The sequence below is a fragment of the Pteronotus mesoamericanus genome, unplaced genomic scaffold, assembly GCF_021234165.1.
Source record: "Pteronotus mesoamericanus isolate MK-2021 breed Mesoamerican mustached bat unplaced genomic scaffold, CSHL_Meso_final contig_94, whole genome shotgun sequence".
NCBI lineage: Eukaryota > Metazoa > Chordata > Mammalia > Chiroptera > Mormoopidae > Pteronotus > Pteronotus mesoamericanus.
This window is the reverse complement of record NW_026555285.1, coordinates 52,100,962-52,128,371: the sequence shown is the minus strand read 5'-3', so window position 1 is coordinate 52,128,371 and position 27,410 is coordinate 52,100,962. Positions and strand designations below refer to the sequence as shown.

Below are 27,410 nucleotides of genomic sequence, written 5' to 3'. Positions count from 1 at the left end.
CTTGCAGCCCAGCGGGTGGGGGTGGGCGCGGCTGGTCAGAAACAGGAGCAGGAAGCTTGTTGAATTATTTTTACTTTGTTGTTGGCCCCAGACAGGCCTCCGATGGACCGGGGGGCCCAGAGACGCCACGTTTCGGGAAGGCGGGGCCCACAGGGCGGGCGGAGGGCCCCGGGGGTCCCTCACGGAGCCCCGGGGGGCGGCAGCAGCATCAGCAGCGGGAAGGCCTGCGACAGCAGCAGGGCCGCGCGGCTGCGGGGCCGGTGGCCGGTGCCCGGGGCGGGGTTGCTGGGCCCGACGGCCGGCTGGTGCGGAGGCCGGGCGGGGGGCGGCGCGGCGCTCTGCTGCTGGCGGATCCAGCCGGAGAAGTGGGAGAGGCTGGTGAAGACGCTGGGGCTCACGGGTGTGCGGCAGGGCAGGCTCCAGCTGGCCAGCCCCAGCACGAACCAGGTGTCGTTCAGCTGGCAGCTCAGGGGACCCCCGGAGTCTCCCTGAGCGAAAAGAGGGGCGGGTTCGTGGGCCGCGGGACGCAGGCGGCGCCAAGAGGCCGCCCCCGTCCCCCCCAGAGCGGGGCTCAGGCGGCGGCGAGCCTGGGCAGAGTCACGAGCAAGTTGTTCCAGTCAGAGTCACCTGGGCAATTTGCAAAGTGCGGACGCCGGGCCCCACCGCCGACCTCTTGGGGCCAAAAGTCCAGGGAGGGCCCTGGAGCCCGTTCGCGAGGTTTCGGAGGGCACCCCGAGAATCCCTGCCGGCTGGCGGCCGCAGACCGGGGCTGCCATCTCCAAGGCGAACATGTGGGGAGCAAAGCCACGCAGCACCCCCAAACCTCCTGTTTCATAACCGAGGCCGAGCGCCCTGTGTGCAGGACACAGAGGGGTGGCGGGCAGCCCCCCACTTCTGCAGGTGCCAGCGGGGAGCAGAAGCGCCCGGGGGTGGGGGCGGCGGGCCGGCCGCTCTCCTGGCCCCCAGGGAGCTTCTCTGGGTCCAGCCCGAAGGTCGGCGAGGCCGGGCCCTGCGAGAACAGGCCGAGGGGGCGGGCGCGCTTGGCTTGGGGGGCCGAGCGGTGCGAGGGCCGGGCCTGCCCAGGGGTGCGTGTGTGCGCGTGTGGAGGGAACACAAAGTGACGCTCAGCAGGGAAGTGATGTGACTTGATACGGCTCTAGAAGAAAGGTAGGGCGGCCCTGGCTGGGTGGCTCCGTGGGCTGGGGCGTCGCCCCGCAGAGTGAACGGTTGCGGGTTTGATTCCCAGTCGGGGGCGCGCACCTGAGGTGCGGCTCCGGCCCAGGTTGGGGCTCATGCAGGAGGCCACCGGCCCACGCTTCTCTCCCTCCCTCGCCCCCTAAAACCAGCCAGCGCACCCTCCGTGGGTGAGGGCTGAAAAATAAGGAAACAATAAAGGGTAGCAGGAGGGCTCCGGGCTGGGAGCCGCGCCCGGAGACGGGTCGCAGCGGAGAGGCTGACGGGGGCGAGGAGCGGCGAGGCCCAGAGGGCGAAACCCAAGCCTTCTCTCCATCGAAGGGAAAAACCGCGCAAGACAAGCAAACCAGCAAGTGCCAAGCGAGGGCTGGGTCCTTGGTGTGCGGGGGTCAGCGGAGGAGGAGAGTGGACCCCAGTTACGTGCGGGCAGCCCTGGGCGGTGCTGAGCGCTCAGGGCAGGGGAGGAGGGCTGGGGTCGGACCGGAGCCCCGTGCACAGAGGCCCAGGAGCCTCGCGGGCCAGACTGAGGCCAGAGAGGGAAGTGTGGGCGCGGGAGGGGCTGGGGCGCACAGCCCCGGGTGGGCCCTGCTTGGGCAGGGGTTTGGGGAGGGGAGAAGGGGATGGGAGTCCTGGCGGCGGGTCTCTGAGCTGCCGGGAGGTGACCAGGGAAAGGGAGAAAGAGTGAAAAAGAACGCGCAGGAGGCAAGAGGAGGCTGTGGGAGGAAGCGGGCGGCGGCCACAGCCCCCACGGAGGGGGCCTGGCTTCCTGAGTTTGACCACGGCCTCGCGGCCTCACCTGGGCTGGCTCCTTCCCCCTCTGGGCCTCGGCTCCTCTGCCCCGAGCCAGGAGGGATCGCACAGGATAGAGGAGACCTCATGCAGCATATAGACCCCGCACACACTCCTCGCGACGTGGGGGAACGACAGACAGCTCCCCAGAAACCAAGGCAAAACGCTCGCGTGCACCCTCCACATAAAAAGGCAACGCACAGGAAACAAAGGCGCCTGGCGGCCCTGGCTCCCCGAGGGACGCAAACGAAAACCGCTGCAGGGTTTGCAGCGAGAACTGTGGCCGCGGAGCAGCCTTGCAGCCTCAGCTCTGCCCGCCCCGGGGGCGTCCGCTCGGTGCCCGCGGCCGGGCCAGCCTGCTGCCTGGGTCTCTGTGTCTGTGTCATTGGGCACGGGACTCCCCGTCCCGGGTTCGTGCAGCCAAGGTCATGCACGGGGCGGGCGGTCACAGAAATGCCGTTTGTGAGGGTCCCCAGGGGAAACTGCCTAAAGGCCACCAACACCCGCGTGGAAAATACAACGGCAGCCAGTGCGTCCTCTTCAGCGGCAGGATGGACAACAAAGCCACGCAGCAGGGGGCTCCGTGCCAGAAGCGCGACGGAGCCTGAAGGAGGCCGGGGGCGCGGGCGTCCCTTAGGGTTCCGCGCGGAGGAGCCGCGGCTCCCGCTCAGGGGGCGCGAGAGGCCGGGCCAGGCCGTCTGGGGGGAGGCGGTGCAGTGTGGGGGTGCCAGGGGGCCCCTGGGGGCTGGCTCCGTGAGTGTCTCAATTTCTCAAGTGCATCACGTCGTGCGCCTGTAAATGGCGCCCTCCCCTAGGGACGCTGCACTTCGACAAAGCTTTTTTTTTTTTTTTTTTGATAGTATTTATTTATTTATTTTTAGAGAGAGGGGACGGGAAGGACAAAGAGAGGGAGAGAAACAGCGCTGTATGGCTGCCTGTCCCGCGCCCCCTGCTGGGGACCTGGCCTGCCACCGAGGCAGGTGCCCTGACTGGGAGTCGAACCGGTGACCCTTTGGTTCGCAGGCCGGCGCTCAGTCCCCTGGGCCCCACCAGCCAGAGCTCAACCAAGCTTTCTGAAAAAATATGGTGGCGTCTGCCCTTTGGTTCTGACACTTCTGGCCGGGGTGGGGGGGGGACTTAGAAATGAGAGGTCAGGCGCAGAGGAAGAGTCTCGGGAAGACAGGGGATGGAGGGACAGAGGCCGCAGGAGAGGAGGGAGCGGCAGCCCCGCCCGGAGCCCGGAGCCCGGAGCCCGGAGCCCTCACTTACTCGGCAGATGGACTTGTTGTCCGTCATGGTCCCCGCACACAGCGCGTCATCGTGGACGCCGTACTGGCTGTTGCTGGGGTACAACATCTGGCAGATCCGTCTCTCCAGCACGCTGACCTGCGCCTCCTGCAGCTGGAAAGGGCGAGGCAGGAGGGCTGCGGGGTGGGGGTGGGTCAGGCCGGGGCGGAGGCTGGAGAGCCGCCAGCGCCCTCCCTGACCTGCCGGCTGAGGAGGGGCCGCCGATTCTGGCCGAGAGGATTGGGCAGCCTCGCAGGGCTTGTGTGAGGATGAGGGGAAAGCTGTTCGCGGCAGACAAGGGGCCGCGGCGAGCAGCGCACCGTGGGCGGAACCGGGAGGGAGGCCAGCGCCGCGGCGAGGGCGGCAGGGCGGGAGTCCGGCGTGTCCACGGGGCCAACGTCCTGCGGGACCCCGAGCAAGCAGGGCCCCCTCCCGCGCGTGGAGTCTGCACTGCACCCCAAGCGCCCGGGAAGCTGCCCACGTTCGGGAACAGTTCACTAGGCCGCTCCGGAGGCACAGAACCGGGGTGTGGGGCGGGCGCCGCCTGCTCGGTCTGGGTGCGGCAGGGACCGCCTGACAGGAGCAGGCGGCGCTGGGCGCTTTGGCAAAGGCGAGGCCGGCCCCCGGGGGCGTCTGGTGCGCAGATGGGCTCCACGTGGATCCCCGCAGTCTGGCCCAGCCCCTGGGTGGCAGCACAGGGTCCGGCCCGCGAGCCGGGTGTGGCTCTGACACGCCGTCACCGGTGTCACCATCGCCGTCCCCATCGTCAAGGGAGACCCAGGCCCAGGTGGGGCGGCCGGGGAGGACCCCTCCGCAGGCTGCGTCTCCCTGGGGCGGCTGCTCCAGCCCCTCCCCTCCCCTCCCTTCCTGCCCCTGCCCCGGCCCCCGGCCCTTCCCGGAGAGTCTTCTTGGCTCTCCCAGTGGCTCTTTTGTTCAGTCCTCACCCGTGGACAAGCGTCCGTCGCCTTTAGAGAGAGGAAGGGAGGCGGCTGCTTTACCCGTCTGTGCCCCACCTGGGTGTGGAACCTGAAACCCTTCGATCGTGGGCGGATGCTCCCCCCGGCCGGCGGAGCCACACTGCCCAGGGGGTGGTTCTCAAGGAGCCCCCCCAGGGGGGTGTCTTTGGAAGTGGTGGCACGCTGTTCTCCTGGCTGGCGGTGGGGGGCCGGGCACCTGGAGGACGGGGCGGGGAAGTGGGCACCGGGCTGCCCGGCAAAGGGCGCCCGGCCGCCAGTGCCCGGTCCCGGCCCCGGCCCCGCACATCCTGCTGAATTTACACTCCGCGTTTTCCCCCGATGGTATGTTTTCACAGAGCAAACGCCTCAAAACCTTTGCCCCGTGTGTCTCCCTGCTCCATCTAAACACGCACAAGCTCAGCGAGCTGCCAGAAGGGGCTGCCGTTATTGATTAGGGCCCAGGGAAGCGCAGGTCACAGAGGGGGCTGTGCCGAAGCCATGGACGCCCCACTTCGGCCCCCAGGCCAGAGGGCAGCTCCGACCCCGCGGTGGCTGTGGGAGCTCGGGGTGTCTGGCGAAGGGGGCTCTGAAGGGCCTGGCCCCAGGAGCACCTGCGTGGGCTCCGCGTGGAGCCCCGACTGGCGTGGCGTCACATGGCCCACGGTCCTGACTCGGAGAGTTGGAGACGCTCAGAGTGTTTGAGCCGCGAACCAAAGGGAACTCAAAATTTTAGGAGGACACGCCCTCAGAGCCGGAGGGCCCTGCTCCGCCACAGCTCCCGCCCCCCGCCTCCCTCCCCCCGTCCCGCGGGGCGGCCCTGCTCACTGTCCTCGGTGACCATCCCCCAGCCGGTGATCCAGCAGGCAGTTCGCGGGGGCAGCGTCACGCGCGGCCCGGGGAGGCAGGCGGGCAGGACGTGGGCCGTGAAGGTCACCGGCTGCCGCAGCTGCAGCAGCGCCACATCGTTCGCCATGTAGTGGTTCTTGTTAAAGTCCCTGTGGACGATGACTCGGTTCACAGCCATCTGCAGGGTGTGCGGGGTGGCTTCGTGCAGCTTGTGGTACCCCAGCAGGACCCGGTAGTCGCCCGGGTGGTGGGACCTGTTGCGGAGAGGCCACGTGGTCGCCCGGCTGCCCCTCAGCAGCCGCCCCACTGTCTATCCCGGGGGCTCCTGTCTGCCTCCTCCCAGGTGTCCCCTCCAGGGCGTCTGGCGCTGTCCGAAGCCTCGGCACACGTGTCTTTGAAAGTTCCCCCTGGGTCCCCCGTCCCCACCCCGCACACCCGGAAGCAAAGGGGCAGAGAACCACCCCTTCATTTTAGAGGGCGGGAGGCTTGGCCCAGTCCCGGCTGGGCCGGGACCCTGGGAAGGTCCAGTCTGGAGTGACTGCCAAGGCCCCCTCCCCCGCCCTTCCCAGTCCACGCCCGCCAGCCCCTGGAAAGGCTGGTCCTCGCCTGGGGACAGGTGCTCAGCAGGTCTCGGTGGAGCGTGAGGGGGCAGCAAGGGCTCCTCGTGGGCGGCTTCCCAGCTCACATGTCCCGCGGGGCCGCCCCCGCCCAGACCGCCCCGCCTGAGTCCTTCCTCCCTGAGGCCCTGCAGCGGGCGGACCCGCAGCTCCTCCTGCACCTGCTCAGGGCGCACCCCTCGCCCCCGCCCCCCCCCCCCCGTCCTGGGCCACTGGCGTCACTTTCCTCGTCAGATGAGAAGTTTCAAGGTGGGTCTTGCATCTCCACCCTCCCCCCCGGTGGGCTTCACGTGGGGCCTGGCAGCCGGGGGTGTGGAATAAACGAAGAGAACCCAAGTGGAGTCTCGGAGCCGGCTGATGCCGGCCGCTCTGCCTGCTCGCTGCGGAGCGCGCTGTCCTCGCCACTCCCCCCGCACAGAGGAAGGCCGCCCTCCTGCCGTCTGGCGCCCGCCGCCCGGCACAGGGGCTATTGGCTTTACTCGTGTTCCTTACTCAGCGCGCCGGAAGGGAAAGGAGAGCTGGGCGCAGGCTGGCTCTGCAGAAGCCCAGCAGCCTCGCGAGAGGGAGCTGCCGCGCGGGCAGGTGCGCAGGACCCAGAGAAGCCTCCTCCACACGCGTGCTCAGACGGCCTTTGGGCATCCCGGCGGCATGGGGCCCTGGCCAATGCTCCCCGCCCCCAGCCTTGGGGAGTGGGGGCCCCAGACCGTCCCTCTGGCAGAGAGCCGGAAGCCTGAGCCGGGCGTGTGGCGAGGGGCACCGTGTGCACCAGGGGAAACCGAGGCCTCCTGGGGTCCTGCGGGGCTACCTCAAGCTCTGCAAGGTGCAGAAGCCAGAGTCCACCTGGGGTGGGAGCAGGGCTTAGATGCCTGACGTTTAGGGACGATAAGCAGAGAACTGGAGGCAATGACGTTGGAACTGAAGTCTTCCCCCCGCACCCCCCCAGTTTACTGATCGTCATATTTAGAGCCGGTTTCCGTGGAGCTACCTAAAAGCAACGAGCATGGAGCCGCGCTGGCCGCGCTGCCGTGTGAGGCGGGGCCTGGAGGGACTCCCCAGAGTGTCCGGCGACCCAGACTGGAGCCGGGCGCTGAGCCACGACGGGACTGCCGGTAGTGGGGCTGCTACCCCGGCCGGGGCTGCCCGGGGGCGGCCGGCTGTCCCAGAACGAAGCCTGCGGGGCGGGGAAGCCCGTGGCCCCCAGCACCCCCCGCCCCACTGTCTGGCCGCTTGGTGCCGCCGCCCCGTGCCCCCGGCCGAGGCTCACTTCTGGAAGCAGTGGGCAGCGGAGACCACCCAGAGGGCGTCGACCAGGGCCGCCCCGCAGAGGTGCGCTCCGTGGTAGAGGAGGCTGGCCTGCCACGGCCACCGCTGGTCCGGCGCGTCGCTGCCACCGAGGATCTTCCCGGACCCCACAGGCCTCCCGCACCCTGCAGAGACAGCCCAGCCACGGCTCCGGGTTAGGGCGCCCTCCGCGGGCCAGCGTCGCGGGGGCCTGGGCCGCCGTGTCCCCTTCTCGCCCTTCACGGCTGGGAACCCAGGGCCCGGGGCAAGCGACATGGCCCCTGCGACAAGGGACCGCCCGGCGTCACGGGAGGTGGCAGCGGGGAGGTCGCAGCCTGTGGGTCCGGCAGCAGCGGTGGGGGGGGAGGGGCGGGGGGGGCAGGGAGCGAGGGGGCCAAACCAGGGCCCAGCGCGGTCCTGGCCCTTCCTGGGACCTGCTCCTCTGAACAGGTTTGAGGTCCCGGCTCCGGGGGGCTCTGGGGGGCTCCGGGGGGGTGGGGGGGTGCTGTGTGCTCAGGGAGAGCGGTCGTGCCTCAGCCCCACATTCTAGGGAGCCGAGGCCCCACGCAGCGCACTTTGCTGGACAGTCGGGCTCCCAAAGTAGCGCCTGCCATTCTTGAAATGAGGAGGGTGGGGGGCAGGACCCAGGGAGGCTGACATCGGTGGGAAGGCACCCGGGAGCGGGGGCACCTGGGTCTCCCCGCCCAAGCCCTGGACCCCAGAGCTCACCCCAGCTGGTCGGGGTGCCCCTGGCCGTGGCCGAGGGCGGGGCGAGGACGGGACGCGCTGTTTGCCCGCTCACCGGCTGAAGTGTTCACGGTGGTCGTGGGCGTTGCCGTGGCCCCGCGGCGCTGGGCGCGCAGCGGCGGCCACAGCCAGAGCAGCGCCACGGCCAGGGAGAGGGCCGTCCGCCGGCCTGGGCCTGCGCCCCGCGCCCATGCACTCGCCATCGCCGCCCGACGCGGGGCAGCTGGGAAACCGCCGCCCGGATGCGGGGCGGCCCTGCGCGCGGGCAGCTGCAGAAGCGGGGGCCGGGCAGGTCCAACAGGGCGCCCCCCTTGGGAGCCCCCGGGCTAATAGGGAAGCAGGAGGCCCGCAGGGTTCCTCTTCCAGGAGGAACAATGCCCTGCGCCCAGGATGAGACTCGGGGGGGTCAGAGGCCAGTTGCTTACATAGTGTCACCGTGCACTGCCAGCTTGATTTCCAGGCCGGAGGCTGCCCTCCGCGCCCCTCCTGCTCCTGGGCCCATGAGGGAGCACCACCGTCTTCAGCTGCCGGCGCAGCGGCCCGCAGGGGAGCGAGAAGCGGTGCGGCCTCCGAGGCCGCGGAGCTGGGCCTGGGCCGAGGGCCATGTACAAGCGCCTGGTCAGGGAAAGCGTCGGCCCTCGGCCCTCGGAGAACCGCTGTCCTCCCCAAAGCAAGATCCTTCACTGCGCCCCACGGTTCTCGATTCCCCCACCCCCATGGCAACATCAAGACAAAATCCGAATTCCCACCTGCTGGTGGGGGTCATCGGTAGGACGTGACTTCCCGATGGCCGCGAAGCTGGACCCCTGCATGGGCGGGTCCTCAGCCTCCCCCCCCCCCCGCCACGTCCTCGTGGCTCTGCCCAGCTCCCCCCAAGTGGCAGCTGCTCCAGGGATGCGCATGTGCGAGACAGGCGCCGTTGGGACCACCCGGACTGTGAGCGCCGAGCTCGAGCTCGGGTGAGGCCTCCGCAGAGGTTCCGGCAGGCGCGCGCCTTCTGGTTGCCAAGGAGGCGCCTGGCGGATGAACCCACCACCGGCCGAGCTGGAGTGCCCCGCCTCCGCCTTCCATCGCTTCCTGCGCTCTGCCTGCGCGAGCTGCTTTGTGAGCCACCGGCTAAAGTGTCGCCTGCAGCCCAAGGCCTCAGCCTCGGGTGAGGAGAGTGAGGGTGATGTTTCTACCTGCGACCCTTTAAACATAGTTCTGAAGCTCCATCTGCGGACCCCTGAAACTGCAGAAATGCGCACCCCACCCCATTCCCAGCACACAGTGGTGGGCCAGACCGGGGTAATAGCCACACACATTTCTGCTTAAAAAAGTGTGTGTGGGCGGGGTGGCTCAGGTGGTTGGACCATTGTCTCGTACACCAGGAGGCTGTGCGTTTGATTCCGGGCGGGGCACAGGCCTGGGTTCAGGTTCAGTCCCCAGTCGGGGTGCGCAGGAGAGGCAACCAATCAATGTTTCTCTCTCACATCGATGTCTCTCTTCCTCTTCCTCTCTCGCTAAAAGCAATAAACATATCCTAGGATGAGGATTAAAACTAATAATACTAACAAAAAAGGGGGGAGGGGCCCTGGCTGGTGTGGCTCAGTGGACTGAGCGCCAGACTGTGAACCAAAGGGTCACCGGTTCGATTCCCAATCAGGGCACAGGCCTGGGTTGTGGGGCTGGTCCCCAGTAGGGGGCGTGCGAGAGGTAACCACACATGGGTCTTTCTCTTCCTCTTTCTCGCTCCCTTCCCCTCTCTCTAAAAATAAATAAATGAAATCTTTTTTTAAAAAAAAGGAGTCACTGGTTCATAAGTGTATAGCTGTGTATGTGAACAAAACCAATTCTATCTCTGTGTCCCAGACTTCAAGTTTCATGCTGTGACCTTTGACCACCTTCACTGTCCTTAGTTAGGAAGGCTTCCGGTTGAGGACAATCTGCGTTCTTTGCAATGTAGCCACAAATATTGCTGTTAGCCACAGCCGGAATGGCATGGCAACGCAGCCTCATATCCAACCGGTAAGCGTATCAATTATAAGTAATCATCTATCGCAAGGCCGCATGTCCACTCCGGCCCAGCCTTTCCTTGGGTGGCCTGGTGATAACTTCAGTTACGTCCCGCGAAGTTGCCTGCTTCATCTTTGGGTCTGAATATCCCCCTCGTAATGGCGGCCACGACCCCTTCGCCCCACAATTGGCAGGAAGTGTCTCTGTCTTTCTGGGCAAACTTGATTAGGTCTCAGGGCCTGGGGCTGAAATTCTCCACCCCCTGGGGGAGCTCAGGAGGGCGGCAGAGTAGGTGGAAGTGACACCTCCCTCCTCCCAGGGCCAACGGGAATTACAGCTAAAATGTAGAAAAATCAACCTGAGTAGTGAAGCGTGGACCCGCGGAACAGAAGTCTTATCACCGAGGATTCACAGGAGAAGCCACGTGGAGGCCGGTAGGAAGGGCAGAGCCGTGAAAAGCGCCGGCCCCGCCCCACAGTGGCAGCCGAGAATCCGGGGAGGTATCTCAGCTGCGAGGGCCCCCCATGAGGAGCGTTGGGTTTTAACGCCACACAGAGCTTCCCAGCCCGGGGCACCAGGGCTGGGAGAGGCGCCCACATAACATCTGGCTGTGAAAATTAGCGGGGACTCTGTCTGCCAGGGCGAGGCAGGATTGTGCTGGGAATCTGGGTGCCGCCGTCAAGGGCCAGCGCTTGCCTGGGGCTCCGGAGGAGGGAGGGCACCTCGGGCCGTGTGAGGAGGGCCTGGGTGGTGCGGCTCTCAGTCAGGGCCGTGTTCCCCTCGCAGCCCAGCTGAGGCCGCTGTCCCCCTGCACAGCCCTCGCTTCACGCAGCCAAACAGTGGTCTCTTTCGGCCTGATGATGTCTGCTGGCCTCTCTGTGACCGCTCCCCGAGACCTTGCCAAACCACAGAGGTCTTCGGACACCTGGCAGGTGGCAGCTGGCCTTGGTGTTCCCTGAGACTTTTGCCGAGTGGCCTCAGACCCGCACTAGCAACAAACGTGAAGCCCCGTCGGTCTGGCGAACACAGCCTCTGCCCACCTGGCGACCCACTGGGAACCCACCTCAAGACACTTGCGCTCCGTCCCAGCTCCTCCGCGACTGGGCCTAACAGGCGGCTGGCGGGCGGGGGCAGGCGGGGGCAGATCTCCGGCTGCCTTGGTGCGCGCCCAGCCGCTCCCACGCTCGCCCTCAGGGGCAGCCACGCACTGCAGGCCCCTTTGTGTCTCCACACAGGTAGCCCAGGGCCCGTGACGGGCAGCACCTGACACAGACCGGCACCAGAGTCCCTCCCAAGAGGGTTTAGGAACAACACGCCTGGCAGTTAGAGCCCAGCAGCGCAGCACCCAATTAGTTGCACAAGGGCGCTCCGGGCCGGGGCAGGCCCGGCTGGGGCGAGCTCCGCTTTGGGTGGTGAGCACCCGCCCGCAGCTTGGACCTGGTGCTGGCGGTCGATCCTCGTGCACGTGTGGGTCAACACCAATCCAGACTCAAGTACAACAGGAAAGCTGCTGTGACCCCCACAGGGACCCTCCTGGAGCGCCTGGCCACCGAGCCCCGCAGGACGCCTATGGCCCAAGGCCACCGCGCCAAGACTGGGAGGCTCGTAGATCTACCGGCTACACCGAAACCAGGACAGAGGGGCAGCCAACAGGAGGGGGCAGAAACGGTGCAGCTGCAAGAAATGAGGTCAGGCGGCTTGGACGAGGGAGGGCGGTGCTCGCTGGAGGCGGGGCCTGCAGCCGAGTCCCCAGGAGGGGACTCTGTACAAAGGTCAGGGCAAAGCCAGTCCCAGTCAAGGTGGCACACCTTATGTGTCCAGGTGTTTTATTTTTTGTTTTGATTATTAATTAAATTTGAGATGGGCACAGGCAGGAAGCCCCTTAGGCTCAAGAGAAGGCGTGGCCTTTGTCATTCGCCTGAGCGAGTACCTGCCTGCGTCCGGCCCCTCTCAGCCCCAGCCTCGACCGCGCGACCCCTCCCTTCTCCGTCTTCTCCAGGATCAGCGCCCCCCCCCCACCTGCCCTTTGGGGTCGGCGCCTCACTGGCACCGGCTCTGCGCGCTCGCTGCTCCCCCGCCTCCTGCTCCTGCTTTGCTCCCCCGGCCACACACGGCAGCCCCCGGTCCCTCCGTCCCCCAGCGCGCGGACCCTCGGTCCTCCGCTCCTCCCCCAAGACTGCGGCAGGGTTCCGCGCCCGCAGACCCCGGCCAACGCGTACCTGGAGGGGAAGCGCCTCCCTCGTTCCCATTAACAGTATCATCGGGTCCAAGAAAGGCACCCTGGGAAGAAGGTTCTGGAAGGCTGCCCTGCATCCCGAGGTTGGCCTGCCCCGTCTTCCAAGCCCTTTCCGAATCCGGGTAGGACTCGAGGCGAGGCCCCGGGTGACCGCGCCCTTGCGAGGGTGGCGGTTAACTCGGCCCGGCGCTCGGGGCCGCGGGCACGGACCCCTGCACCCATGCGCTCCCAGGAGCGCGGACCGCGGCGCGGGGGCGCGGGCGGGGCGGCGGGAGGCCTCCGCGCGGCTGCCCTTGTCGGCGGCACGGGCGGAGGGGCCTGAGGGAGGCTGCACCGCACCCCTGAGAGGAGGCAGAGACCCGCGGACACGGAGACGCGTAGCAACACGAACAAAGCGAGACCCACTGAGGCAGCGGCGGCGGCGGCGCACGCGAGCTGCGGCTCCCGGTCTCCTGCGTTCCGGCCCCGGGAGCGTCACCGCGCGCCCCGCCCCGCCGCCCTCCCGCCGGGAGCCCAGCCCAGCCCGGCCCGGCCGGCCGCTCAGCCGGCCCGGCGGCGGCGGCGCGCGGACGCGGGCCCTCGGTCCCCCACCCGCGCGCGGGCGGGGGCGCGCGGCGCCGGGAGCTGGCCGTGGTGCTGAGCGCGCGGCTCGGCGTCGGCGCGGCTCCAGGCCTGGCTGAGGCCGCGTCTTGCGACACTCCCGGCCCCCGCGGTGAGTCGCCAGGGCCCCTAGGATGTCGGCGGGGGGAACGGGTGGGCGCTGGTTCGGGAATTTGTGTGCATCCTGTGGCGTCACGGGAGGGCCGCGTGGAGGGACGAAGGTCCACGCTCTCTGCCGCGTGGCGCCCTTCGCGGATGGCGGGGCCTGGAGTCGGGGGGCGGTGACCCCCGCAGGTCTGGGCTGGGAAGGGAAGGAACGCGCGGCCCGCGGTGGCGGGTGCGGGAGCTGGCGGAGAACGGGTGGGAGGGGAGACCGACCCTCCCGCCTGCCTGCGCAGCCAGGACCACCCAAGGCTCCCGCAGGGGAGCTGGGCCAGAGCCTTGCGCCGCAAAGGCCCTTTGTCTCCCCAGCGCGGGGGCTGAGTGGCCAGCGATGCCCACTGCAAGTCCCGTCCCTGCTTTGTTCCCGACCCCACACCCACCCAAACCACGGAGGCGTCCCCTCCCGCGGTGGCGCTCACGCCATCCGTCCGAGGCTTTGGGCAGCCTGCAGAAGGACCCTCTGGCCCCCTGTCTACTGTCGCACCCTGACCCCGTGCCCAGGCAGCGCCTGGGGCATCTCCCCTAAGCGACCCCTGCTTTCTTACCACCACCCACCCCCTTGGACTTCACCGCTCCTGGTGGTCCTGGGTGGTGGGGGCGGGGCTAGGCAGAGCGTGACCAACATCAAGCCTGTGAGTCCAGGTTTTTGTACCTTGAAACCATTTCCAGAGCATATCTGCACCTTGAGCCTTTTATTTCGCTCGGTGGGATGCCCAGTCCCATTCGTGTTAAAAAAGGAAAAAAAGAGCACAGAATCGCCCCGCCCCAGGGCAAAGAGAACCCCAGCCCATGGAGGCGACAATGCGTCGCCCCACAGAGAAGCAGCCAGCGCAATGACCCGCCTCGCTCCCCTTGCAGTGCATCCGCGCACGCGCGTTCGCCGTGTCAGGCCCCGGGAAGGAAGGCCTGTGCACGTGGGACTCCCCTGCCGCCTCTTTTCCCACCGGCCACGGCTGCGGCTCCTGCCTCGGGCTCCTGCCTCGGGCTCCTGCCTAGGGCTCCTGCCTCTGCCCCTTCTCAGCTACAGCTGGAGCGACCCGTTAAACCTGGACGTGGGCTCCTGCCTCTCACCCTTCGTGCCCGGCTCCCCGTGGCACACAGGATGAAGGCCAGGACCCTGCCTGCCGCGTGCGGCTGCCTGCCCACCGCCCAGCCCCATCCCGCCGCTCGCTGCCCTGGCCTCTGCGCTGCGGTTAGACCTTCCCCTGCTCGCTCTCCCTCCCTTGCTCCTCGCGGATGCTCCCTGTGCCTGGAATGCGCTTCCCGCCTCTGGGGCCTGGCGGTCTCCACATGTCTTTTACGTCTCCATGGACCACGTCCCTGAATCAGAATTGGTTACATAAATACACGGAGTGGCTTGTTCTCATGGGCTATGCAAGCTCAGGGCAGAGAGGAAAGAGGCTCAGGCGGGGCCCTCTGTGCCACGGGGACCCATCTGGGAACCGGGCGCGCGTCAGCGGTAGAATGAACAATCCCAGAGCCAGCATCTTGTTTAGGACGCGCAAACGGAACCCTGTGGCTAAGGCGCCTCGAACACGGAACCCTCTGCTTAGAGAAGCAGTAGCTCTGGTCTGCCATGGCTGGAGTCCGGAGCCCTTGCGAGTCTTCAGCCTCCCGAAGGAGCCAGAGGCCCGAGCAGGTGGTGGAGGGAAGCGTCAGGGCCAGCGAGGGCTCCGGCCAAGGAGCCGCCCGCGGGGACAGGGCAGGTCGGCTCCGTCCTTGGCGGAGGGATGCGCCACGTAGTTTCACGCTGGGCCCCACTGATGGGGCTGTTGCTACAGGATCTCAAAGCGGAACGTGCCTGGTGGCAGCCGAGACCCTGGTCACGTTTGGCCTCCTCCTGGTGCAGCGGCTGTGCCAGCGCCGGGCTGTCCAGGCGAATCCCACTCGGACCCCGAAGCTGTCCTGGAGGGTGACTGCTCAGCCCGTGTCTGTTGAGGGGCGGACCCTCTGAGCCCGCAGGGAGTTCCCACCCGCATCCCACACAGACTGGACGTTTCCAAAGAGCCAGGCTTGGAGAGAGTATTGTATGTAACGGGGAGACCTACTGGGCGGAGCGCGCACTGGGCTTCACGTGATCGCTCCAGGATTGTGCAAGCCTCTGGGTCACTGCTCTGGGCCTTAGGGCCGACTGGCCGCTCTCGCAAAGTTTAGTTAGCTCAGGACACAGCGCTGTCCATGCTAGAGACAATCCAGCCATGTGTACCCGTGCCAGCTATTTTGAGTGATCCTTTTCCAAGTTCAGAGGGCACTGAAATGTCCAGCTATTCATGGTTTTAAATCAGCTGTTCCAATCATTAATAAGCCAGTAAGTTTATTCGTAGAGATCAATAGCAAATGAATCATCTTAGTCCTCGTGGCTGCAAAATTCTGCACACAAATCATCTTTATCGTGCCTGGTTCAAGTTAGGCTCAAGAATATGGTCATAAACACATTTTTCTAAAACAGAAGAGAATAAGTTCAGTAGAGCTCTTGTCATGGAAATCTCCAAAGTTCATTGCCACAGAAATGGCGTGGCCTTCGATAACAACATCTAAATCTGTGTTAGCTCCCTGTGTGCTATTAACCTTCCTTTCCACTATGCTTTCCAAAATCCCTCACGAAGACACATTTAGTATTTGATCGGTAGATTTGCCATGAAGGGGAGTTTGAACTACTGGCTCATAAAATGTCTGTCAGGGTTGAGAGCGAGGGCTCAGAGTCTCACAGACGTGGGTTCCTGCCACGGCCCCGGACTTACCACGTGTGTGGCCCAGGCCAGTGCGTTGACTTTCCTGGGCCTTCCCTTCCCTTTATAAAACGGGCCCCTGATGAAGGGGGGGCCAAGCGCTCTGCCTCGCGAGGTGCAGCAATCAAAACTCAAATCCGGGTCCTCCTACCCCAAACCCCAGACAGTAACGACGACGTTTTGTGCAGTGAAATCCCCCCGAGCTGAGAGACCTTGTCAAGGCCACAGAGGATTGTGGGGAGTGGACCGGGGTCTGCACAGCCCCCCGGCAGGAAAGAGGAAGTGGCCTGAGGCCTGTCCCCTGCCTGGGGGGCGCCCCCTCACCCCCCGGAGGTGAGCTGCTGTTGAGAGTCCCGGGTGCCCAGCTGCCGGGGGTGGGGGGCGGGCAGCCTGCTATGGGCGCGGGGCGGGGGGCCCAAGCGCGGTCCGCCCCGCTCGTCCTTCCGGCTTTAGGGTCACCCCCGGGCGATGAGGCCGCCCCTCTGCCCACACCTGGCTCCTCAGATCAAAGCGCCTGGGGCCCGGCAGGAGCTTGGGCAGCGCGCGTGCGCGGGGAGCAGGCCGCCTGGGCCTCGTGCGTCCAGGGCTCCCTGTGCCGCGTCGGACACCAGCCTCCGGTGCTCTCCTCTGGTCCCCCCCGACTGACAGGGGTCCCGCCCGCAGGTCGCCACCGCCCCGGAGGGAGAGGAGGAGGCCGGATGGCCTGAGCGGGCGAGGACGCAGCGCGGGGGTGGGGGCTGTCCTCGGGCTTTGCCTTCTTCAGGGGTGTGGGTCCCCTGGGTCTCCCGGCTCACCCCAAAGGCTGCGTCGTGAACACGGGACTCTTCTCTCTGCCTCAAACCCACTCCAAGCACAGGCCCCGCCCTGTCCCGCCGATCCCTCCGCCGCCTCCCCTTGTCCCCTGTCCCCTTGTCCCCGCGCAGTGGCTCCTGGCCGGCCTCTCCTTCCCACCGAGGAGCCCAGTCGGGTGTCTGTTCCTTTGAGAGGCCCGGCAGCTGGACTCCCCTTCCGGTGCCCAGGGCTGCAGCTCCATCCGGGCGTGGGTACACATGCACGTACACCCATGCATCAAACATATATGCGTGTATATACATATATAAACATACGTGTGTGGATACACACAGCCCATTCTGCTGCCTCTTTCCAGTCCTCTGCTCAGAGCCTCTCTCTTACTTCATTCTGTCCTCTACGCAGACGGCAGATGAGGGGTCTGAGACCACCTACCTCCTTCTGTGCGGCTCCCACCCCCTCACCTGGGGAACCCTGCAGAGCTCCCCTGATCTCGGGGCACGGCCACCCTCCCCGGCCAGGCACACACGCTCCCTCTACTGGCTCTCACTGCCCGCCTGGACCCCCGGGGATGGACGCTGGGAGCCCCCGGGCGCCCTCCCCCCACTCCGAGCCCAGGCTGGGCATCGGGGACCCTCCCTGCCCGGCTCTCCAAGCACCCGCATCCTCAGTCAGGCCACGAGCAAAAGGTGACACCTGGCAGCGCTCCCCGCCCACGACGTCCTGCGTCTCTGCCATCTGCCGGGCCCTGGGCTTGCTGCCTGTCCTTGACCCTCTGCCACAGCGCTCACTCACCTCAGGGGCCCAGCGCTGCACACGCCATCGGATGCTTGGCAGCCTCTTGCCTGGTGGCGTCTGTGTGGGCCGAGCCCTACGTCCCCGCCCCCGCCCCCGCTCCCGCGGGTGCGGCTGGTCCTTCGGGGCAGCCAGGAGGCAGGCTGGGTTTCCCTTTGAACTTGTCTCTTAGGGGAAGGAGGCAACTTACGTTCGAGTTCTCTGCTCCACACACGTACGGGGGCCATGGTATGCCCCGGTCAGGATGGGGTGCCCCCGGCACAGCGCCTGGGCCTGAAGACAGGGGTCCGGCCGGGCCAGACAGTCTCTGAGAGGGGGCTTGGGTGGGCCTAGAGGCCCCCGGTGCAGGGGCACCGGACGCTGGGCTCCCACCCAGGCCCTGCTGTTGCCTTTAGTCATGTGGCTGATCTTCTCTGGGCGTCAGCTGCCTGTAGAGGCTGGAAAGCCAGCAGGGGTGGGCTGCTTGGTCCCCTGTCCCCCACTGCCAGGGAGGGCCCAGCCCCGCGTGGGAGCAGCCGGGCCGGACCCAGGGATACTAAGCGCCTCTGCTTCCCCCGCAGCAGCCGCGGTGCAGGCAGCATGGAGCTGAAGAGGGGAAAGACTTTCATCAAATCCAGCCTGCACGTCTCCCACGAGCAGCCCGCGGGCCCAGCCGCCCCCGCCCCCGCCCGGCACGACGCAGGCCCCGACTCGGTCTCGCTGGGGACGCAGCAGCAGGCCCCGGGCGGGCGAGGCCCCCACGCCGGTCCCAGCGCCCACGCGTGCCTCAGGGGCTCCAGCAAGGCGGCACAGCCAGACCCCGAGGGGGCAGCCCCTTTCAAACTGCTGCGGAAGAGCAAGACCCCCGACAGTGGGCCGGGGGCCGGCAGGGCAGCACCGCCGGGGCACCTGGTGGGCAGTGCCAGCTTCCCGGGGCCCTCGGGCAGCCAGCGCATGATCGATTACCGCCACTCGGTGCCGCAGGCGCCCTTCGTGCCGGCCGTGGCCAAGAGCCTGCCGAGGAAGAGGGTCTCCCTGAAAAGGCCCAAGAAGTGCTTCCGGAGCCTGTTCCACCTCCGCAGAAGCAAGACGGAGACGCCGGCCTCGCCGGGAAAGAGCCCGCCCTCGCCCGGGAGCCCTTCGGGGTCCGGAGGGCGGCGGGGCCAGGCCTTCCCCTGGGGCGAGGGCCTGTGCCAGGACCTGTCCGACGGCGAGGTCCTGCCCGACGCCCCTTATGACCTCTGCAGGGCCCTCTGTGAGGACGTGGCCTCGCTCAAGAGCTTCGACTCCCTCACGGGCTGTGGGGAGATCTTCGCGGACGAGAGCTCGCTGCCGCCGCTGGAGCTGGACGGGGGCCTGCCGGGCGCAGCCCGGGCGTCGCAGGCTGCGGAGAGCAAGGCGCCCAGGGGCCCCGCGCAGGACCAGCTGCCGCCACCCGCCCCGAACGAGGTGGCCGACTTGGCCAAGTTCTGGGACAACGTGAATCACTCCGTGAGGCAGCAGCGGCGTGCCCTGCTGGGCCCGCGGCCTGAGGGGCCCCCGGGGACGGGACTGGCCCAGCTCCCACTGTGGCCCTGCCGGGACCTCCTGGGCGGCTCCAAAGCCAGTTCCACAGACACGGGCACCCCCAAGAGCGACCAGCCAGAGTCCCTGTCCACGAGTGACGAGGGCTACTACGACGCCTTCTCCCCGAGCCTGGAGGAGGACAGGCAGGGCGCCCCGAGCCCCGGCACCCCCGCCGCCGCCTTCCCGCGGGAGAGCTACAGCGGAGACGCCCTCTACGAGCTCTTCTGCGACCCCAGTGAGGGCCCCGCGGGCCCCGGCCTGGACGATGGGGACCTCTGTGTGTCGGAGAGCCTGTCGGGGCCGGCCCTGGGGGCGCCGCGGTCCATGTGCAGCTTCCACGTGGGGGCGGACGAGAACCTGGCCCCAGGGCCGGGCCCCGACCTGCTCAGCCAGGGCTTCTCGCAGAGCTCCTGGAGGGGCAAGGAGTGCCTGCTGAAGCTCTGCGACACGGAGCTCGCAGTCACCATGGGCGTGGTCAACTGGCTGCGACGCGGCCCCGAGCTCCGGGCCCCGCCCACCTGCGCGGCGCCCCTGCTGCGGCGGCCGGCGGCGAGGCCGGGAGCGGACTCGGAGAAGAAAGGGCTGAGTCCAGGGCGGGAGGGCGGGGCGGCTGGGGCCCCGGACGCCGGTGCAGGTGCGGCCGCAGCGGGCTCGGCGCCGGGCGGGCAGGAGCCGTGGGGGCGCTCGGGTACCAGGGGCCCCCTCGCTGGAGAGAGCGAGGCGCTAGCAGCGGCCGCGCGGGGTGCCGGCTCTCCGCCCAGGGACCCGCCGGCGAGGTGTGTGTGGGTCTCTGGGGAAGCAGGGGCCCGAGGCGGCCTTGAAGGCCAGTTCTCTCCCGCGGGGCCTGCAGCCTCGGTGACGCCAGACGCTGCCAGCAAGGACGAGGTCATAACTCCCCTCGCCTGGCCACACTCCCAGGAGCCACCTGGGAACGCGGGGTGTCCCCGAGACTGGCGGAGGCCTGGTCTCGGGGGAGGCCCTCCGCAGGTGGAGGCCGCACTGGCAGGCTGCGCGGCCCAGGTCGCGGCCCTGCAGATCCGCCCGGATAGCGAGCCCCGGGCCGCGCAGCCCCCTCGGCCGGACACTAGCAGCTGCTGTGGACCACCGTGCGGGCGGCCTCAGGACGGGGACACACACGCAGTGCAGCCGCAGTGGCCCGACAGCCCCTCCGTGGCCAGCCCGCCCCATGGCCCGCAGGCTCCCAAGCGCCCCGGCCTCGTCCTGGACCTGCCGCGGCCGGGAGAGCGGCCTGCCCAGTCCCGGGCCTCCGCGCAGGGCCAGCACCTGTAGCTGCCCTGGACGGCCCCGGGGGCCAGGGGACTCGGAATGCCCTCAGCCGCCGCCCTGCCTGGGCCCCTGGGGCCGCCGGCCAGGACCCCCTCCAAAGCAGGAGGAGAGAGCCCCCCGCAAAGCGGCAGCAGCTTCCTGTCCCCCTGGGGCGTCCCTGCAGCCAGCCCGAGGCAGGGGCTCTCAGGCTGGCCTTGTGGTCACCAGGAGCTGCATCTTCAAGGCCACCATCAGGAGAACCTAAGACCAAAATCTCATCTTTTGTCCCCAACGTGACAACTGTGTTGGGGGACACGGTGGCAGGGCAGAGCCCAGGAGAGTGGGGCACGGTGTTTTGTCTCGGAGGAAACTGCGCCGGAACCCCTGGGCTCAGGCAGAGCAGGCTCAGCAGCCCAAGGCCAAGGGCCCTCCCAAGTGCCCGCTGGTGTCCCCACAAGGCATGGAGGAGCCCGGAGCCAGGCTGCCTGAGAAGCAGCTGCGCCTGGCGGTGCCGCCACCGCAGGCCGGAGAGGAGCCTGGGCTTGGAGCTGACGGGAAGGAAACTCTGCGTGCCGGGAACGGGGAGGGCAGCTGCCGAGGAGCTGGATGGGGGGCGGGAATCATCAGTGGGTGAGTGTGGGGTCCGAGGCTCGGGGTGGCGGATGCTCAGGGTGGACGCCAGGTGAGGGGCGGCCGCGGGTGAGCCTGGGAGTGCCCGCCGGCCCGCTCTCCGCCCGGACCCCGCAGCCGCAGTGGCCTGGGAGCCTCAAGGGGCTTCTTCATGGGGACACGAAGCAGAACCAGCTCCGTCTCAGTGAGAGCCTTGACAGAGCCAGGCCCACCGTCTCTGCGCCGCCCGGCCTCCCGTCCTGGCCAGCAGGTGTTGCCGAAGCGTCTGTCAAAGGCTACCCCTGAAAACAATGTCTTCGCCCAGCCGGCGCTCCAAGGGGAGCCACGACACAGAATGCTGTTTGGGAACAACAGGCATTGCCCTCGTCCCCCGTCCCCAAAAGCCCCGACACACACAGGGCACCGGGCCCTCAGAACAGGGGAGGGAAGGGGGTCCGGGGCCCCTGGGAGGGCAGGCCTCAGTCCTGGCCTGTGTTTGGGATGCGAGGCACGGAGCCCCCCTTGGCCAACACACGCGGTGGGACGTGAAGGGTAGGTCGCCGCCGCAGGCAGCCCGGGAGCGGGTTTCTATCCAGGGTGGCCAGCGCAGGCCGGGGTGTGGGTCCGGTCCGGGACACAGCGGGGCGCCGCAGACCCAAGGCCCGCCCGAGGCTTTGTTTCAGGTGAGGAAACGCCTGCAGCCCTCGGTAGAAAGTCCTTGGCGGGGCTGGCTGTGTGCGGGACGCAGGTGGCACCGGTCACCGCAAAGGCTTCCATCAAGGCTCCCTGCAGGCCCACCCAGACCCGGACCACGAGGACGACAGCCAGGGCCAGCCTGCCCAGAAGCCACCTGGCCCCGGCCCTCGGGCCCCTCACAGCTGACTGTGGGAGCGCCGGCTGCTGCGACCACCTGTCTCAGAGCCTCCCCTGCCCCCTCCTCCCGCAGAACAGGCGTGGGCGCCCCTCTGTCTGCCCGTGAGCAGGCTCAAACCCCGGAGGGCAGGGGCCGCGCCTCGCCCAGGCGCGGCCCTGTCCCTCTGCACTGCGCCCAGCAAAGCAGGCGTTCAGTAAACACTGGTGGAAAGAATGAAATGGCAACAGGCGGTGCGTGGTTTTGTGACTCCTTTTTGACCGCGAGCCTTGGCGTCCGCAGAGTCGCGGGTCCAGGGTCCACCTTGGGGCAACTCTCTGGGAGCGTGTCGGGGCGCGGGGTCCCCAACCGGCGAGGGCCGGGAGAGCCGGGCCAGGCAGAGCACCAGGACGGGCGGCAGCCGAGGTGGCCCGGGCCTTGCTCTGCGGTGACCCGCTCTGGGGACCAGGCGGCAGCGGCCGTGTCCACCGGGAAGTGGCCCAGAGGTCCCAGGCGCGGGAGCCCCTTAGACAGCACCGGAGGCTCTTGTTCTCTGCGATGGCGGGGAGGTCCTAGCAGTAGCCGGCCGGCACCTGCTGGGAGGATGAGGCCGGAACTGCGACCCTCCGCTGCATCCCCTGGGCCGAGCTCCTCGTCCGTCTCTCTTCACACCCACTTCGTAGGCTGCCCGTCCTCCCCGCCTCCGCGAGAGGGGTCCAGGCAGCGGTGGGCTCCGCGGCCTTGAGGACCTGCTCGGGCAGGAGGGGAAGGGGCCTGGCCCCGGCGTTTCCGTAACTCTGGTCACCTCTGACCCTCTCGTTCCCACATGGCCCTAGGGGTCACAGGAGGTTTCGTGGCCTGTAAAGGCCATCCCACAAGTTACCCCTGGCACACAGCTGCCCCCCGCAGCCTGGGCTACTCACCCCGGGGTCACACCAGGGCCAGCTGGGGGCTGGGCGCTGGGCCTTCCAGGCGTTCGCTGCTGTGCTGGGGACAGGGGGGCGCCGGCAGGAGCCAGGCCTCCAGTGTCCGGCTGGGGAAGCGGGGTAGGCGGTGAACAGTGGGGCCCTGGGCTCTGCAGTGGGGGGGGCGGGGCCGCGGGCGGGGGCGGGGCCTCGGACGGGGCGGGGCGGGGCCGCGGGCGGGGCGGGGCGGGGCTGTGGGCGGACCCGGGTGGGGCCGGGTCGGGCCCACGGGCGGAAGAGTTCTGACTCTCGGGGCCTGGGGTCCAGGCTGACAGATCACACACCTCCGTGCGGGGGAGGGGAAAGGTGGGTTTTTATTTCGTATTTATTTTTATTTTCATTTATTTTTGTTGCACGGGAGACCTCAGATGTGGTCATTCCCGTCCTTACCACAAGAACAGTCCGGACAAAACGGAACATCAACAGCTCTTCTCGGCCCGTCTGAGGCTGCGGGGCACGCGCTTCCCTGGAACCTGGGGCGACAGGCGCGCCCGGAGAAGCGCGACAGCTGCGGCCGGGAGCAGGGGCCGCGGGGGCCAGAGGCCGCGCCCGGCCGCCTGGAATGTCTTCCTGCGAACCCCCGAAGGGCTGAAGGGTCGGCCCCGGGTCGGGGTGCGTGTGTTTCCCACACCGACGTTTCTCTCCTTCCCTCCCCCACTTTAACATCCGTGCAGGCCGAGTAAGAATCGGGGGGCTGGACAGGAAACGGCGGGGGGTGGGGCTTGTGCTGTTACAGGCTTCCCCTCCAGGAGCCAAGCCACGTGTCCAGGGCGAGGACAGAAACGACCCGCGCCCCGGCCTGGCAGGGGGCGCGCGAGGTGAGCCCGGGGACACCCTCAGAGCCTGCGCCCTGATGGGAGGGGCCGAGGGGGTGTCCCGCAGGGCTGTCCTGAGGCCTTTCCCACTGATGGGCACCCGCGCTCCACAGTCATTTTGAACCCTCCTGTCCCACGTGAGGACATCGGTGGGTCAGCACGCAGGGGGTGGGCAGCGGGGGGCACTCCCAGGGAACGGGCTGGAAGCGGCAGGAGCAGGGGCGTCCCCCACCGCGCCGGCCCCGGGGCGTCTCTGGGCCGCCCTGGAAGAAGGCGAGTTGTCTTGGGCCCCACATTCAACACACAAACACTAACGAAAAATTTTAAAACCTCATAAAGTTTTATGTAAATTTACGATCGTAAATTTGAGGGCCATCCTGGGCCGCAGGGGGCCTTGGACCCGGGTTCGACACCCCGCGGGCTCCTGAGGGCTTGTCCCCGCCCCCAAGGCACAGGCTCAGGGCAGACTGAGGCGCACGTCGGCCGCCGAGGACAACGGAGTGGCCGGCCCTCCCTGCCCGCGCCTTCACCTGTCCCCACATCACAAGCCTCCAGTAAAAACAAGGCTGGATCACAACCAAAAGAGACAAAGATTCTCTCTGAGACCCGAAGACAAAAGCCACAAGAAAGGGAAAAAGGAACCCACTCAAGGGCAGGGAAGCCTCTGGCGCTTCTACCCACAGCCGGTGTTAAACAGCCCAGCTCTTAGCCAGTTTAACCTAAATTCTTGCACCAGACGCTTGTTCACTTCAGAGGCTATTACCCTGGGTAACATGTCTGGTTTCAACCAAAGAATTACAAAACCTGTCACTTTGCCCCTCATTGTAGATACTCGTCGGCCTGTCTCCTCCTGTGTGTTTGGCAGGTGAGACTGGACAACGCTGTTCAAAACAGAAGGACATTAGACGTCCGTGTTTCTGGTCGTTGCCAGCGTGATGTCACGGGGACATTGTTCTGCTGTCCTTGTCCAGCTCGGCCCTCGTGTGTCCTTCATGCCGACCTGTCGCTTGTATTATTTCCTTTGCTTTCTCTCCGGTTCCCTTGGCTTGTTTGTGTCTGTGTCCCTGGTTTCCAAGAGCTCATTGAGGACCGAAGATGTTAACCATGTGTCGTGCATCATAAATGACATACCATGTTTTTTCCTTATTTTTGTATGGTGGTTTATTTTTTGGTTGGACAGAAGTTGGGCATTGAAATAATTATGTTTTGTTAAAAAAAAAAAAACCAACAACCTGCTAAAGGCAAGAAGAAACAAAGCCTGAAGCCTAACGCGGTCACCACAGTCAGACTCACAGGCGCTGGAATGACCGGGTGAAGCTGCGGAGCCCAGCGCTGGCTGGTGTGGCTCAGAACGCTGGGAGCCACCTGCGAACCAAGCGTTCTTCTCGCTGCTTTAACACACAACGATCACAACAGTGGAATCCATCACAAGAATAAGAGGAAGGGAAAAGAGCACATGAATATCTCAAGGCAGAAAAAGTACTTGACAAAACCCACCACGCTTTCATGATGAAACATACTTAGTCAAGTAGAAATAGAAGGAATCTTTCTCCAAATGATAATGGATTGAGAACTCAACAGTTAGTGTCATTCTTGGTGCCAAAAGATGGGAAGCTTGTCCTCTAAGGTCAGGAACAAGACAAAGACACCCTTGTCAGAGTCCCTCCCCGCCACTTCCTCTCTCTCTCAAATCCGCAAACGTGTCCTCGGTGACAAAGGCTGCACAGAGAGACACGGAGAGGCACCTGTCATCCTCAGGGACAGCCTTGGCCTGGGCCTGGACAGGCCTACAGAGGGGCTCACGAGGACGTGCCGGCAGCTCTGACAGGCTGGCCGCCCTGTCCCTGGGAAAGCACTTTGAGAAAAGGGTGTCCCCTTGAGGTGGCCCCAGCGCATCAGGAGAAGGACAGCAGAGGCGGAGGCTCCGCATCTTGGTGTCTCCAGGAGACAGTAGGGCAGAGGTGGCCCCACCCTGTCACCCCGTGCGGCATGGGAGGAGCGGGCCGCAGACCACAGGGGACATATTGTTAGGATGCAGCGCAGAGATCGGCAGATCCCAGAAGAGCCGTCTCTTCCTCCCAGCGTTGCCCTCTGCGGTGATTTTGAGCCAGTCCCTTCTCCTGGCTTTACTGTGCCCGAACCCGAGTCACACGGTGAAGGTTACTGACTACGGTCGCCTCCAGCCTGTGGTTTTCAGGAGGACACCCAGCTCCGGGCCTGCAGGCTGACCCGGAGCTGCCCTGCTCACGGCGGCCGGCTGGGGACGATGCCTGGGCGAAGCCTGCCTGCAGCCGGTCTGTCTCCCGCACCGCACCCCCCCCCCGCCCCCGCCTCTGGCCTCTGGAGCAGCACACAGGCAGCTGCGCCCAGGCCCGCCGGCCCGCCGGCCCCTCCCGGCCCCTCCCGGCCCCTCCCAGCCCCTGGCTCTCCTCCGCCGCTGCAGGCCCCACCCGCACTCATGGCCCGCTGGCCGCCCGCTCTGGGAAGCCTCCTCAGCCATGAGGTCACTTCTGTCCCTGCGTCCTGAGGGCCCTTCCCTGCCAGGGCTCACCTTCTCGCTCAGCACCGGGTTGGATCACTTCCCTGCTTAAAGGCGGCGGCTTCCTGGTCAGCGGCCGGTGGGCTAAGACCAGAGGCCTGAGCGTGGCACGTGCGGCCCTTTCCGTCCGGGTTCCTGCCGGCTGGTGCGGCCTGGGAATGACGTGTTTGGAGTCGGGCCCAGGGCTTCAGCTGCGGTTAATTGCCCATCGCTTCGTGCCATGTCTCATCTTGCAAGCACACCATTGACACCAGACGCCCTCTCTGTCCTGCCTCCCTCCTCCTGCCTGGTGGCCTTGACTCACCTTGCAAAGGTTAGCTCACACCTCTCCCCCTCCGGAAAGCCCTTCCCACCCGCCCCAGGGGCCTGAACTCCACTTGTTTCTGCGTCACCTTCCCGGCCAGCCTCCCTGAGTGTGAGCACGGTCTTGTCTCCAAGTCCCGGCACAGAGCCAGGCTGAGAGGAGGCGCCCAAGACAGAAATGTTGGAAGAAGGGAGAATGCACAGACCTCCCGGCTAAGCTTTCTTGCACTGTTTTCTGAGAGTTTGCTGTGTGCCAATCTCAGCTCCTGCGGTTGGCTCTGTGCTGGCCGTTCGTGCCGCCCGGCCCAGGGCGGGGGACAGAGCGCGGCCACGGGAACGAGCCGGTTGGGTTGTGCCGAGCTGCTTGGTTGGCCTCGTTGGCCAGGGCGCCCTGAGCAGGCTGGGAAGACGCGGGCTCCTTCCCACGGCCCAGGGAGCGTGAGGGTGGAGCGGAGGGAGGGAGGCCCGCGCTTCTGGTCCGCTCTGTAGGTGCACGGGCCCCACCTGGTGAATCAGCCCAAACAGAGCGGGCCTAAGAAAGCACATGTCGGCGCTGCGAATACCTGGAGCCTCTTTCCACACTCTGGGCCCTCCCTCCCAACCCAGTCCGGGCATGTTCCTCCGTCCCCGGGGAGACACTCCGCCAGGGGAAGCCGCACCTTGGCTTCCCTGTGTCCCAGCACAGAGCGGCCCCGCAGGTAAGAAGGGCTGTGGCACTTGTAACCGGGGGGAGCAGTCTTCTGTCAGGGAAGGGACTTTTGTTTTAATCCTCGCCGAGGACATGTTTTCATTGCTCTTAGAGAGAGGGGGGGTGCGGGGGGAGACAGAGAGAGAGAGAAACGGCGATCGGTTGCCTCCCATATGCACCTCGACCAGGGACTGAACCCACAGCTTGGGTATATGCCCTGAAGGGAATCGAACCTGTGACCTTTCAGTCTTTGGGCTGACACTCGACCCGCTGAGTCACCCAGCCAGGGCTGGGAAGGGACTTTCCGATGAGCTCCGGGTGGACCTGTCGCTGTTCTCGGGACACAGCCCGCCCTGCCCGGGCTGGACCTGGGGTCGTGGCAGGGCGCGGGCAGACGCTCCGTGGACATGTCTGATCTGTGGGCATAGCGTCAGCGTTTTGACCCTGGCCTGTGAGCTTCAAGCGATGGACGGGCCCGTCTGCTCACAATGGGTGTGACGGTTTTCGGTGAAGGCTGTTCGTGGAGCTTCAGCCAAAATGCGGGGAACGATGCCAGTCTGCGCCCCGATGGCTGCTCGGTGTCCACGACCGCGTGGCCAGGCGGGGCACCCCGCCCCCCCAGGGAGGGGATTTTGTAAAGACAAAGGGCCAGTGCGTGAATTCTGAACACCCGCCGCTCAGACGGGCGGGGAGTGGCTTTCAGCCTCTTCTCACTGCAGAACCGTGAGCCCCCTGAAGAGGTCGCAGGAGCTCGGCGTGGGCGAGGGCGGGTGGGGGGGCCTGCGGTGGGACGGGGGACGGGGGCGT

At 66.7% G+C, this 27,410-nt stretch overlaps 2 protein-coding genes across 2 annotated transcripts; one reads left to right on the top strand and one right to left on the bottom strand.

Annotated features, from left to right (window-relative positions):
- Positions 1 to 179: 179 nt before the first annotated feature.
- Positions 180 to 7,920, bottom strand: LOC129081187 (inactive serine protease 39-like). Its single transcript, XM_054586711.1, has 6 exons — positions 7,773 to 7,920; positions 6,954 to 7,116; positions 5,052 to 5,326; positions 3,253 to 3,407; positions 824 to 1,009; positions 180 to 488 (listed from the first exon to the last, which is right to left on the bottom strand). Exons 1-6 carry the CDS (start codon positions 7,918 to 7,920, stop codon positions 180 to 182), a joined length of 1,236 nt encoding a protein of 411 aa, XP_054442686.1.
- A 4,656-nt stretch (positions 7,921 to 12,576) lies between these two features.
- AMER3 (APC membrane recruitment protein 3) lies at positions 12,577 to 21,284 on the top strand. The gene is made up of 2 exons (XM_054586684.1): positions 12,577 to 12,660; positions 17,584 to 21,284. The coding sequence occupies exon 2, from the start codon at positions 17,603 to 17,605 to the stop codon at positions 19,856 to 19,858; it is 2,256 nt and encodes a 751-aa protein (XP_054442659.1). The 5' UTR covers positions 12,577 to 12,660; positions 17,584 to 17,602; the 3' UTR covers positions 19,859 to 21,284.
- The last annotated feature ends 6,126 nt before the right edge of the window (positions 21,285 to 27,410 follow it).